Source organism: Hemiscyllium ocellatum, chromosome 18 (assembly GCF_020745735.1).
Source record: "Hemiscyllium ocellatum isolate sHemOce1 chromosome 18, sHemOce1.pat.X.cur, whole genome shotgun sequence".
Lineage (NCBI taxonomy): Eukaryota > Metazoa > Chordata > Chondrichthyes > Orectolobiformes > Hemiscylliidae > Hemiscyllium > Hemiscyllium ocellatum.
The window spans coordinates 49,819,704-49,833,597 of record NC_083418.1 but is presented as its reverse complement, the minus strand read 5'-3'; the positions used below and the strand labels follow the sequence as shown (position 1 = coordinate 49,833,597).

At 41.2% G+C, this 13,894-nt stretch overlaps 1 protein-coding gene across 1 annotated transcript in view; it reads right to left on the bottom strand.

The window, feature by feature from the left end:
* Positions 1–1,833: 1,833 nt before the first annotated feature.
* LOC132824450 (uncharacterized) overlaps positions 1,834–13,894 on the bottom strand; it is a 51,441-nt gene continuing 39,380 nt past the window's right edge. The window contains exons 9-11 of the mRNA XM_060838966.1: positions 12,769–13,080; positions 11,385–11,692; positions 1,834–2,934 (exon numbers count right to left, since the gene is read on the bottom strand). Of these exons, the coding sequence (XP_060694949.1) occupies positions 11,385–11,692; positions 12,769–13,080 (620 nt within the window). The 3' untranslated portion in view covers positions 1,834–2,934. The remainder of the gene's footprint in view (positions 2,935–11,384; positions 11,693–12,768; positions 13,081–13,894) is intronic.

Sequence of the window (13,894 nt, the reverse complement as noted above, 5' to 3'; positions counted from 1 at the left end):
TTGATTTCAGCAGCTCAAAATAATCAGCGAGTTTAGATTAATCCATTTTTCTCCTTGGGGTGTTTGAAAGGGCAGAGGGGGGAAGGGGGTAAAGGCAGAGGCATGGCAGAGAGCCCATCCCAGCAGACCACTCAGACTGCTGCCATCTTGGATCAAGTTAGTTTATTGAGTACAAGCAAAACAACATCAAATAGCTGAAGATTTATCAACTGATCAGCTGAAGATTTGGACCCCCAAGAGGGGCCTCTCAATTCTGTGATCGGTGAAATAAACACTAGAAGCTCAGTCTCTTTTAGCAAGCTTTAATAATTTATTATAATATTGGGCATAGATTGTCCAGCAACACAGAAGTTAAACTCCTTTGTGTACTCTGGAAAAGCTGTGAAAAATCTTAAAACACAGACAACTTTTATAGATTTCTTAACAAACAGAACAGCCTTAATTGCAAAATTAATCCAATAAAATGAAATGATATGACAAACAGACATAAAATTAAGCCAATTATATTTCCTGGGAACTGACTTGTTTTGTGCTTCTTTATCTCCGGGACACCTGGTTTCCAAAGTCATGTCATATCTTACTTAGTTAATTAAGGGCATTGTTTGCTGGTCTCTTTCAATTAGTTTAGGAATGCAGAGTTAGATGCCATTGCTCCTGGAAGCCATTTTGTTATGTTATTATATGTTACTTGCATTGAGAAGCCATTTTGTAGTTAGTAAAAGCATGCATATAATGGTTGCTCCTGACAACAGCCTAGATCCAGATTTTAGATCCTCACAACCAGCTAGTAAAATAAATCAAAAGGCTGTATTACACATAGAGGGCATGAAGCTTAATGGCCAATCTGGCACCCTGCTTGCTGACAATAAATCTTTCTGTTCACAAAAATTGAATGTGTTTTGATTTTATGTTGAATGGAAATCTGGCTTCCTGACAGATATTCTGATCGAATTCAGCTAAAATTTCACAAAAATGGCAGATAGAAAAAGACAAAATATCATTCTGAAATAGCAAAGATAAAGACATTTTTAAAATATTAATTTAGAGTTAGCATCGCTGGTGATGTCAACATTATTACCTATCCCTAATTGCTTTGAGTATGGAGTCACATGTAACTAGACTAGGAAGGGATGACAGATTTCCTTCCCTAAAGGAGATTAGTGAATCAGCCGGGTTTTAACAACAATACATGTAAAGATGGCTGCAGAGATAAGAAATCCATTTTGTTATAATGCATTCTAGAAAATTCCTACTCTATAGGAAAATATCAAATGTAGCACTCCTAATCAAGAAAACAGGAAACTACAGAGTAGTTACATCTGTCTCATGGAAAATCTACTAACAGCATTTAGAAACTCTTCATCAGGCTGAACCAAAATGATTTTGTGAAAGTGAAATAATGTTTGGCCAATCTATTTATTAGAGTTCTTTGAAGAAGAAACAAGCAGTTTGGACAAAGGGGAACCTGTGGACATGGTGTATTTGGATTTTCAAATGGTGTTTGGTAAGATTATTCAAGGGTTATTATATTTAAAAAAAAGCTTTGTAGACTTGTCATATTTTAACAGGATGACTACGTAGCAGGAAACAGAGATAAATGGGTCACTTTTAGGCTGACAAGATGCTTACTAGAATTCTATAAAGAGTTAGTGATAAGTTAAATGGATGAGGAAATAAATTGCAGATGGATCATAATGTGGGAAAATCTAACTTATCCACTTTTCCAGGAAGAATGAACAAAGTAATATATTACTTGTAGACCAATCTATAGAGCACTGTATGGGAACGAGGGTCTTGAGTGTCCTGGTAGATGAATCAATGTCAGATTGCAAGTACAATGACTATCATTTATTGCAAGGCAAATGAAATATTCAGTTGTACAGTGCATTGGTAACATCACACCTGTAGTAGTGTGTAAATGTTTGGTCATTTTACTTTTGAGATGCATTGAGGTTCACCTGAGTGATTTCTGGGATTAAGGAGTTAGCTGGGCTAATGGAGACAAATAGGCTTAGTCTTGCTCATGATTACTTTTATTCATTAAAGCGATGTGGATATCAATGAGGCAACCACATTGCTGTGGGTCTGGAGTAACGTGTAGACCAGATAATGATGGTGGATTTCTTTCCCTAAAGGACAATAATGAACCAGATGAGTTTTTCTGATAATCATCAACAGTTTCATGATCATCATTAGATTCTTAATTGCCAGTTTTGGGTTTTACTGAAATCAAACTCCACCATCTGCCATGGCAGGAGTTGAACCCAGGTCCTCTAGCTTAATAATATCACTAGGGCATCATCTGTCCTGATGCTTCTACATCCTGAAGCGACTTGTGCTTTAGTGTTGCAACTGTTAAACCAGTCAAGCTGATCAATTTAATCATAGTTCCATAACAGAACATGATACACAATTATATACATTCATGTACATTTCTCATTATATCTGCATAAGGTAGAAATAACCATGCTATACTTCAATGATTACAGGCTCTGCAACTGAGGTCACATTTAACATCAATCTCCATTTTCACTGGTTTGTCAGGCCACTTCAGAAGGCACCAACAGCACCAAGGGTGTCAGAGATCAAAGATTTTCTAAAAGTCTGAAATCCTTGGTGTTTTCCCAAAATGAGCAATCTAACATCAGATTGGAATCAAATAAATAAAAGTTGGCTTCTGACAATCTAACAGCTTCTGTGGAATGTTTTCTTCAGTGCGAGACAAATTTTCAGTTTTTAAATTCAATTTCACAGTTTACAACTGAACATAGCATGTATAGAATTCCTGTTGAATTGTGATTTCACAGATGCTAATTAATCTTTGTTTATTTCAATAAAAATATTCCATTCTTAATATGCACAATTGAAATTGCAAGCGCTCCATTTCATAAAACAGAGTATCCTTCAGTTAGATGCCTGTGTAGGGTAGAGAATCTGGAAAAATAAAATTGATATAGGTTAGCATTTTATACTTACATTTAAAAAAATTGGACTAACTTTTCAAATTGAATAGTAACAAAATAGAATTCAGCGCTGCAATAATCAAGCTGTAAATAAATTAAATACAAGGGAAAGAAGAAATTATCCACAAAATATTATCCAAATTTTGTGACTATATTTAATAGTCACCTATTCAAAACATTATTTTCTTATTCAATCTTCCCTTAACAATTGATAAATGTTGGGACATTTTTTAAAAAATTTGACAGAGCAGCAAAGGACAAAGGGGTTATTAATGGTGGGGAGACAGAAAAAGGGATGTGCTCTTTCACACCTTAATTTACAGCCATTTTATATCTTTTTCCACTATTAATAACTCTTTCTTCCACTCTGGGCCTTTGCCTCTGTCGAAAGTATATACCAGAACAATTTCCATCATCTTTCAGTTCTGAAGACATCATATCAGACTTACTAACATTATTTTTGTTTCTCCCTCCACAGATGCTTACAGACCTGCTGAGTTTCTCCAACATTCTCTTATCTTTGTTTCAGATTTCCAGTATCTGCAGTAAACTGCCTTAACAATTTTTTGAATATAATACCAATGAAACCAGAGTTGCACATAGATTATAATACACAAGTGCGTAGCAAAAGTAAATATTTCAGAAAATAGATCACTATTCTATTCGTATTTCTATTCTGTTTACTAAATTCTACTGCTTCCTGCTGGCACACTACATCGGTTACAACAATTATAGGGAGAAAGTGAGGACTGCAGATGCTGGAGATCAGAGTTGAGGGTGTGATGCTGGAAAAGGGAGTTAAAGTGTTCAGCCACAGGACTGTGGGTTGGTTGGTGTGGGTGTCCCAGAGATGTTCTCTGAAACAATCCGGAAATTGGCATTCGGTCTCCCTAATATAGAGGAAACCACATTGGGTGGAACGGATACAGTAGATGACATGTGTGAAAGTACAGGTAAATTTCTGTCGGATGTGGAAAGACATTTCTTCCCCTTTAACTCTCCCTTCCACTCCATCAAGGACAATCAAGTCCTGGGCCTCCTTGATTGCCAAACCCTAACCATCCGACGCCTGGAAGATGAACGCCTCATATTCCACCTGGGACCCTGCAATCACACGGGATCAATGTGGATTTCACCAGTTTCCTCATTTCTGTTCCCCCCGCCTTATCCCAGTCCCAAGATTCCAACTTGGCACCACCCTCTTGACCTGTCCATCTTCCTTCCTACCGATCCACTTCACCCTCCCCTCCGACTTAACACTTTCACCCCCACCTTCATTTACCTATTACATTGCCAGCTACCTTCCCCCACTCCCACCCAACCCCCCAACCCACAAGCCTCATTCCCGATGAAGGGCTTATGCCCACAACATTGATTCTCCTGCTCCTTGGATGCTGCCTGACCTGCTGTGCTTTTCCTGCACCACACTCTAGACTACAATAATTGCAGCTATGGCAGCTGGATAGATGGAGTCAGGATATAGATCTATCATAATCTTATTGAATGATGGACAGCTCGTGGGATTTATTGGTTTGCCCTTGCTCCTATCAATTCAACTAAGAAACCAGATTTAAACCTTTTATTTCTGGGAGTAGGTTTCTTTGTCAGGTTCAGGATTCACTTGTTTAAAATGGTCTGTCAGAAAAAGTCACTCACCATCAGTGCATCAGAAGATTTCTTTAATCTCTATATCCAGGTTCAACTCTAGATACCAATGAATTAGTCCAAGTAGAGAGACTTTGCAAGTTTTCATTTAACTTTTCCCTTGATAATATCACAGCTCTGCTAAAGGAGTACACTATGGAGATATTGGGTAGTGAGGCATTATGGGTGGATCTGAGAAATAAGAAAGGTGCAGTCACACTGTTGGGGCTGCATTACATGCCTCCCAACAGTGAGCATGAGGTAGAAGAACAAATATGTCACAGATTATGGAAAGATGTAGAGGCAATAAGGTTGTGGTGTTGGGAGATTTTAATTTTCCCAATATTGACTGGGATACACTTAATGTCAGAGGTCTAGATGGTGTAGAATTTGTAAGAAGCATCCCGGAGAGTTTTCTAGAGCAGTATGTCAATAGTCCGACGAGGGAAGGGGTCATATTGGACCTGGTACTGAGTAATGAGCCAGGACAGGTGGTAGACGTTGCGGTGGGAGATTTCTTTGGGAACAGTGACCACAATTCTGTAAGTTTTAAAATACTCATAGATAAAGAAGAGAGTGGTCCTAAGGGAAGAGTACAAAACTGGGCCAAGGCCAATTATATCAAAATTAGGCAGGAGCTCGGAAATGTGGATTGGACACAGCTATTTGAAGGAAAGTCCGCATTTGAGATTTGGGAGGCTCTCAAGAATAGGTTAAAGATAGTGCAGGATAGACATGTCCCGTTGAAGGCAAAGGATAGGAAGTGCAAGATTTGTGAACCATGGATGACAGGAGAAATTGCATGACTAGCCAAGAGGAAAAGGGAAGCATCTAGGCAGCTAAGAACAGAATGGGCCCTCGAGGAATATCGGAAGAGTAGGACAAGTCTTAAACGAAGAATCAAGCGGGCTAAAAGGGGTCATGAAATAGCTTTAGCAAGCAGAATTAAGAAGAATCCCAAAGCATTTTATTCTTATGTAAGAAGCAAGTGGGTAACTAGAGAAAGGATTGGTCCACTAAAGGATAACGAAGGAAGGCTGTGTGCTGAACCTGAGAGAATGGGTGAGATTCTGAATGATTACTTTGCATCAGTGTTCACTGAGGAGAGGAACACGATGCATGTTGAGATTAGAGATAGAAATTTGATTAGTCTGGATCACGTTGACATAAGTAGGGAAGATGTGTTGGGTAGGCTGGAGGTTATTAAGGTGGACAAATCCCCAGGATCGGATGGGATCTATCCCAGGTTGCTGAGGGAGGCGAGGGAGGAAATAGCTGGGGCCCTGAGAGATATCTTTATGGCACCCTTAAACGCAGGTGAGGTGCCGGAGGACTGGAGAGTTGCTCATATTGTCCCCCTGTACAAGAAGGGTGGTGGGATATTCCGGGTCACTACAAATCAGTGAGCCTGATATCGATGATGGGAAAGTTGCTGGAGAGGGTACTGAGGGATAGGATCTATTTATATAGAGAAAAGAATGGGTTTATCAGTGATAGGCAACATGGTTTTGTATGGGGGAGATTGTGCCTTACCAACTTAACAGAGCTCTTCGAGGAAGTGACCAAGTTGATAGATGAAGGAAGGGCTGTTGATGTCATATACATGGACTTTAGTAAGGCATTTGATAAGGTTCCCCATGGTAGACTAATGGAGAAAGTGAAGTCAAAGGTGTGCAGGGTGTTCTAGCTAGGTGGATAAAGAACTAGTTGAGCAACAGGAGACAGAGTAGTAGTAGTTGAAGGGAGTTTCTCGAAATGGAGAAAGGTGATCAGTGGTGTTCCACAGGGGTCAGTATTGGGGCCACTGTTGCTTGTAATATACATAAATGATCTGGAAGAGGGCATGTTGGTATGATCAGCAAGTTTGCAGATGACACGAAGATTGGTGGAGTAGCAGAAAGCATAAGGACTGTCAGAGAACACAGCAGGATATAGATAGACTGGAGAGTTGGGCGGAAAAGTGGCAGATAGTTTTCAATCCAGACAAATGTGAGGTGATGCATTTAGGCAAGACTAATTCTAGAGCGAAGTATACAATGAAAAGAAGAGCCTTGGGAAAAGTTGACAGGCAGAGAGAGATCTGGGAGTGCAGTCCATTGTATCCTGAAGGTTGCTGCACAGGTGGATAGAGTGGTCAAGAAGGCTTATAGTATGGTTGCCTTCATTGGACAGGGTATTGAGTATGAGAGCTGGCAAGTCATGTTAACATTGTACAAGGCATTGGTTTGGCCGCATTTAGAATACTGTGTACAGTTCTGGTCACCACATCACCAAAAGGATGTGGACACTTTGGAGAGGGTGCAGAGAAGGTTTACAAGGATGTTGCCTGGTATGGAAGGTGCTAGCTATGAAGAAAGGTTGAGTAGGTTAGGTATATTTTCATTAGAAAAAAGGAGATTGGGGGGAATCTGATTGAAATTCATCATAGAATCATGAAGGGTATTGACAGGGTGGACAGAGACAAGCTTTTTCCGAGGGTGAAGGATTCAATAATGAGAGGTCACGCTTTCAAGGTGAGAAGTGGAAAGTTTAAGGGGGATACACGCGGCAAGTACTTCACACAGAGGGTAGTGGGCATTTGGAACATTTAGCCAGCAGAGGTGGTAGGGGCAGGTAGGGAGATTCATTTAAGATGCGTCTGGATAAATGCATGAGTAGGTGGGGAGCAGAGGGATACAGATGCTTATGAATTGACCGATAGGTTTAGACAGTACATTTGGATCGGCTCAGGCTTGGAGGGCTGAAGGGCCTGTTCCTGGGCTGTAAATGTTCTTTGTTCTTTGCTCTGATTCAATATTCATCACCTAGTTATGTACTTAATTATAGAAAGTGGCATATAAATCACAAGCACCAATAAAACACCACTTTTTGACAGATTAGATTAGATTAGATTCTCTATAGGAAAGCTGGAAATACTTGGGGAGAAGCTTAGTCTGCCAATTTCATACATTTCACAATCAAAATATCTATTTATGCAACGTATTAGGGAATTGGTTTAGCTCAGTTGGCTGGATTGTTGATTTGCAGAGCAGTGAGATGCTGACAGCATGGGTTCAATACTCCTTTACTGGTTTGAGGCTACCATGAAGGATTCTCCTTTTCAACCTCTTCCCTGGCTTGAGGTCTGGTGGCCCTCAGGTTAAATCACCACCAGTTGCTTCTTTCTAATAAGTGAGCACCTCTATGGTCTGGTGAGACTATGATAATACAAGACCAATCCTCTGATTCCTGGGTAATGGGCCAAAATATATTTAGCGTAAAAGGTACTCTTAAAACATATTTCAAGTTCAGCTAAGGCTGTAAAAGTAGAAAATGACAGCTAATCTATTTTCATGAAGTTGATTGAGAAATAAACATTGACCAGGTCACTTGGGCATAATGTCCCTGCTTTCTTTGAAATAGCGTTATGTAATTTATGAGATCCCTCTGAAGAGGCAGGCACACCCTTGATTTAAAGTCACATCCAAAAGACGACACCTCTGACAGATATAGCAATCAGCTTAAATTGTTGCACTTCAGTATGGGAGTGGGACTCAAAACAACACCTGCTGACTCAGATGAGAAACTGCTACCATCTCAGACATGGTGATAAAAGGATTGGATAAACAAACAGGCATTAGATTATAATAAACAAAATCTGCACTGCTCGAGTCAGTGGTTGAAGGACCTACAGTATAAATAGCACCAATATGTCATAATTATTTTACACCCTAGAGTATCCCAGCTCCTCTATTGCAGTAATTAAAATTATTTCAAAAAGCCACCAAAAAGAACAAGCCTTTAGTATATTTCTGTTAGCAACTAAAATCATACCATGAAAGGGAGGATTTCTATGAGAAAAATAAATCTGATTTAATTGAATTGTTTCTTTTATTTCAAAAATATACTTTATTCGTAAAATAATCATAAAATAATTTGATGGTCTGTACATTTGGTCATGCCATACATATGTCAACATTTACATACACAGATCAGAAATTATCATTGTTATATTCAGGTCTGTGCACTTCTCACTCATATGCCCATATATTTAGCTGAGGCGTCAGCAGAGCCCAAACGACTGCATGGGCCCCCTATTCTTCTTTCGGCAGGCAGATGTTACATGGTGGTCTTTCCCCACCGCGCCTTGGCGGCAGCTGCCCCAAGCTTCAGCGCGTCCCTCAACATGTAGTCCAGGACCTTGGAATGTGCCAGTCTGCAACACTCAGTTGGGGTCAGCTCCTTCAGCTGGAAGATCAACAGGTTTCGGACTGCCCAGAGAGCGTCCTTCACCGAGTTGATGATCCTCCAGGCACAGTTGATGTTCGTCTCAGTGCGCGTCCCGGGGAACAGGCCGTAGAGCACGGAGTCCCGCGTCACGGCGCTGCTCGGGACGAACCTCGACAAACACCACTGCATTCCTCTCCAGACTTCCTCTGCATAGACACATTCCAGAAGGAAGTGTGTGACAGTCTCTTCCCCCCCGCAGCCGCTTCGAGGGCAGCGTGCGGTGTGGTAGAGAGTCTGGGCATGCATAAAGGATCTCATAGGCAGAGCTCTTCTCACCACCAGCCAAGCCATGTCTTGGTGCTTGTTGGAGAGTTCTGGCGATGAGGCATTCTGCCAAATGGCTTTGACAGTCTGCTCAGGGAACCGCTCGATAGGATCCGCCCTCTCCTTTTCCCGAAGGGTCTCGAGGACACTACGTGCTGACCACTTCCTGATGGACTTGTGGTCAAAGGTGTTTTTCTTCATAAACTTCTCTACGAAGGACAGGTGATACGGAACGGTCCAACTACTCGGAGCGTTCCGCAGCAGCGAGGCCAGGCCCATCCTTCGCAACACCGGGGATAGGTAGAACCTCAGTACGTAGTGACACTTGGTGTTTGCGTACCGGGGATCCACGCACAGCTTGATGCAGCTACACACAAAGGTGGCCATCAGGGTGAGGGTGGCATTCGGTATATTTTTTCCCCCGTTGCCCAGATCTTTGTACAGCGAGTCCCTTCGGACCCGGTCCATCTTTGAACTCCATATAAACTGGAAGATGGCCCAGGTGACTGCAGCGGCGCAGGTTCAGGGAATAGGCCAGACCTGTGCCACATACAACAGCAATGACAGTGTCTCACACCTGATGACCAGGTTTTTTCCCATGATGAAGAGCGACCGTAGATTCCATCTGCCCAGTTTCTGTCTCACTTTGATACGCTCCTCCCAAGACTTGGAGCACGCCCCAGCCCCCCAAACCAAATACCCAACACCTTCAGGTGGTCGGTCCTGACGGTGAAGGGGATCGAGGATTGGTTGGCCCAGTTCCCGAAGAGCATGGCCTCGCTCTTGCCTCAGTTTACCTTGGCCCCCGAGGCCCGCTCGAACTGGTCACAAATGCACACGAGTCTGCGCACGGACAGCGGATCTGAGTAGGAAACAGCGACGTCATCCATGTACAGGGAGGCCTTAACCTGCAGGCTCCCACTGCCAGGAATAGTCACCCCTCTCAGGCTCGCATCCTTCCTGATGGACTCGGCAAATGGCTCTATGCAGCACACAAACAAGGCAGGAGAGAGGGGGCAGCCCTGCCTGACTCCAGATCTGACTAGGAAGCTATCTGATTCCCACCCATTGATTGAGACTGCACTGACAATGTTGGTGTAGAGCAGTCTGATCCAATTGCAGATTCCCTCCCCAAAGCCCATTTTGGAGAGAACATCTCTCATATATGCATGTGATATCCTGTCAAAGGCTTTCTCCTGGTCCAGGCTGATCAGGCAGGTGTCCAACCCTCTGTCCTGCACGTAGGCGATCGTATCCCTGAGGAATGCGAGACTCTCAGCGATCTTCCTGCCCGGCACAGCACAGGTTTGGTCAGGGTGAATCACCGACCCCAGAGTAGACCTGACCCGGTTGGCGATTACCTTTGACAGGATTTTGTAATCCGCATTCAACAGTGTGATTGGTCTCCAATTTTTGAGTTCCTCCCTCTCCCCCTTCCACTTGTGGATGAGGGTGATGATGCCTTTCCTCATGGATTCGCTCATGGTACCTGCCCGAAGCATACTGACATACACCTCCAGCAGGTCCTGGCCAATCAAGTCCCAAAGAGCGGAATAGAGCTCGACCGGTAAGCCGTCGCTTCCGGGAGTTTTATTCTTTACGAAGGACTCGAGGGCTTTGGTCAGCTTGTCCAGAGATAGCGGCTGGTCCAGCCTCTCATGATTTAATTGAATTGTTAGTATCAAATCACAATCTCTTAACATCTTGACGATTTAGGGACTCAATTTGAAAAAAACAGAGCAGAGTTTTCACCAGTACTGTTAAGTGCAGTTTATAACAACATGTTAATCAATGATAGCTCTTCTGAGGGTTTCATATCCTCAGGTTGCACACTTCCTTTAAAAACTTTGTGCTACATTATTGGAGTTAAGTTTTAAGACATAAGAGAGTGCAACCCAGAGAAGGTTTGCATGTAAATCTCAAATAGTTTCCACAGAGCATAGGTTATACCATAACTCTGTCCTCAAATTCCAATTTTCTTTTAAAATGCATTTAATACCAGGCATACAAATTGAAAAAAATCTGTTTTGTATCTGTTAATTCTAGTATACTATTGTAATTTTTTTAATATATTGGATGAAGACCACAATGATAGAATCTCCTGTAAAACAAAGAATATCTCAATTGGCTAAGGCAACTTGACAGACAACATAGTTCTCTAGGTGGACTTATCACATTCAAATGTTCAAAATTTGCTAGTACTTAAAATAAATTATTAAGGAGCACTGAAAATGCAGAACATACCTAAACCTGCAGAACGTACGTCTTCTCTACAATATCATTGGTTTTTGGATGCCGAACTTCACAAGTGTATTCTGTTCTGCCTTCAACTACGTCAATTGGTAGCATTGTATCTGTAGAGTAAAGTCCCTTCTCATCGATTTTGGGTATTTCAGTGTATTTCTCACCCTTGTATTCTGTCCATCCCTTGCTCCAAATAACCAGTATATCCATGGGACAAAAATGTTCAATCTTGCAGTGAAGATGAGCTTTTTTACCCTTTTTGGGATGAGGAGGTCGACACTCTATTTCTGATACTTCAGGAGTCACAGCTACGAGAAATGCAGAAACAAAATGTAAGTTCTCAAAGATACCAACTGTAACCAGAGACAATTTAAATAAATTTATATTTAGGTTTCAAAGGCTTAAATGTTTTTTTTTTCAGGAACTGCTCAAGTGAAGTGGTTATATTAAGTTCCAAAAGGTAATATAATGTGTTTACTATCAAAGTATTTAGAAAAGCTAGATCAAACTTGTACTTGTACATTTCATAAAGCAAATGTTTCTCTCTTCAACCAACAGCCTATGTTGTAATATTAACAACAGTGAGGGTGTTGCTGCTCACTGTTACACATAAAAATCAACAATTTCTTATGATTTCTAATTAAACAATGAAATTTGGAAAATGCTGGTACCCCTCCACAGACTGCACTGGTGCAATCTCTGCTAATCTGCACATAAATAACTGTCATCCCACACGCTAAGCTAATTGACGACCATTCTCACTTCCCTTAGGCCATCCTTGCCTTACCTGGATTGGCCCACATGTGACTCCAAACCCGTAGCAGTGTGGTTGACTCTTAATTGCCTTCTGGGCAATTTTGGATGGGTAACAAATGCTGGCCTAGACATCAACACCCACATCCAATGAATGAATAAAAAAAGTTTGAACACGTCATCATTTTCATCCATTTTTAATCAGGAGTCACTGAATTGGAATAATACACTAAGTGGTAATCACCACTCAACCTCCTAGCTGACATTAATAATTTTACAAGTTTGGAGTTTCATTTTCTCAAAATAAAATTAATAGTGTAAATTATGTTTTTAAAAACATAGTTTTCCATCTTCACATATTTTATGTTAATCCTAGGTTTCTGCCTGAACCTTCATTTGTTTCTTGTATGATTTATGTGAATTACATTTCCTTTTTTAAAAAGCTGGTGCTCTGCTGTCTGCATGCGCTGGTGATAATTCTTCAATCTGATCAGTTGAACAGCCTCCCTGTTAGTTGGCTGGCTCACAGATGCCATCAATTCCCTGTAGACATCACCCATTTCTAATAAAATGCTGGAAAAAAAGTGATAATCCCACTAAGCTTAAACGTCAGAGCACAAGATCCACTCACCTTGGAGGGGAAGGTGAATATGTTGTCTAAATTGATCACCTTTGTCTTTGTCTTTATACTGAAGGAATAATTTTCTTGCAAAGTCTTCTGCAGTCACTAAAAATTTCAGACACGCATCTATCTTGTAGGCTTTGTCAGAGTTAAGAATAGGCTTTGTATTTGTGACTCCTTTTTTAATTAATTGAGATTCTTTATACCAGTCCACTGTAACATTCTGATGGGAAATTCCAGAAACTGAACAAGACACTGATAGGTGCTGTCCATAGGAAGGGTTCTCTGGCTCCATCCTGAACGCTGAAATTTTGGGTAAGCCTATTAACAGAGAGAAAACGACACATTTAAAAGATCCACAAAGCCAAATTAAGTCACTTCTGCCTGCCAATAGGTTTCTTTATTTTAATTTTTCAGATTATGGATACTGCTGACAAGGCTATCATTTGTTATTCACCTCTTTTAACCCTTAACACATGAAAGCTGCACCACGTAGGTTTCTAATGTGTTGTTAAGTAAGGAATTTAGGATTTTATCCAGTTGTAATGAAGGAATGGCTTTGAATATCTAAAGCAGGATGATAGCTGACTGCAGTAAAAGAAGCGACAGTGGCTGTCTATGTACCCTCTTGTCATGTCCTTCGACGTGGTGGGGATCACAGGGTTGGAAAGTTAGTTGAAGAGGCCTTGGCCACTTGTCACAGTGCTTCCTGTACATATACACATCATAACCAAGTACACCACTGATGAACCAGTTAACCAGTTAACAGCTGGATAGGGTGCCAGTCAACTAGCGTGTCTTAGCTTAGTGTTAAGATTCTTCAGTTTTGCTACAGCATCACCAATACAGCCATGTGGACGGTATTCAACCACACAATGCTGACAAATGCCTTCTAGGTGGTGAAGAAGCTTTGGGAAATCACTTGAGTAATCAACAGAGTATCCAGCCTTTGATCTGCTCTATTGGCTATGACATTTATGTGGCTGATCCTGTGTAGTTTTTGACCACTGATTTTGATTCCCTGATATTGATGGCATGGATTCAATGAATTGATTTGTTTTGATTTATTATTATCACATGTACCAAGATATAGTACTGTATTTTGTGCTAAACAAACAAATCACACCTTACATTA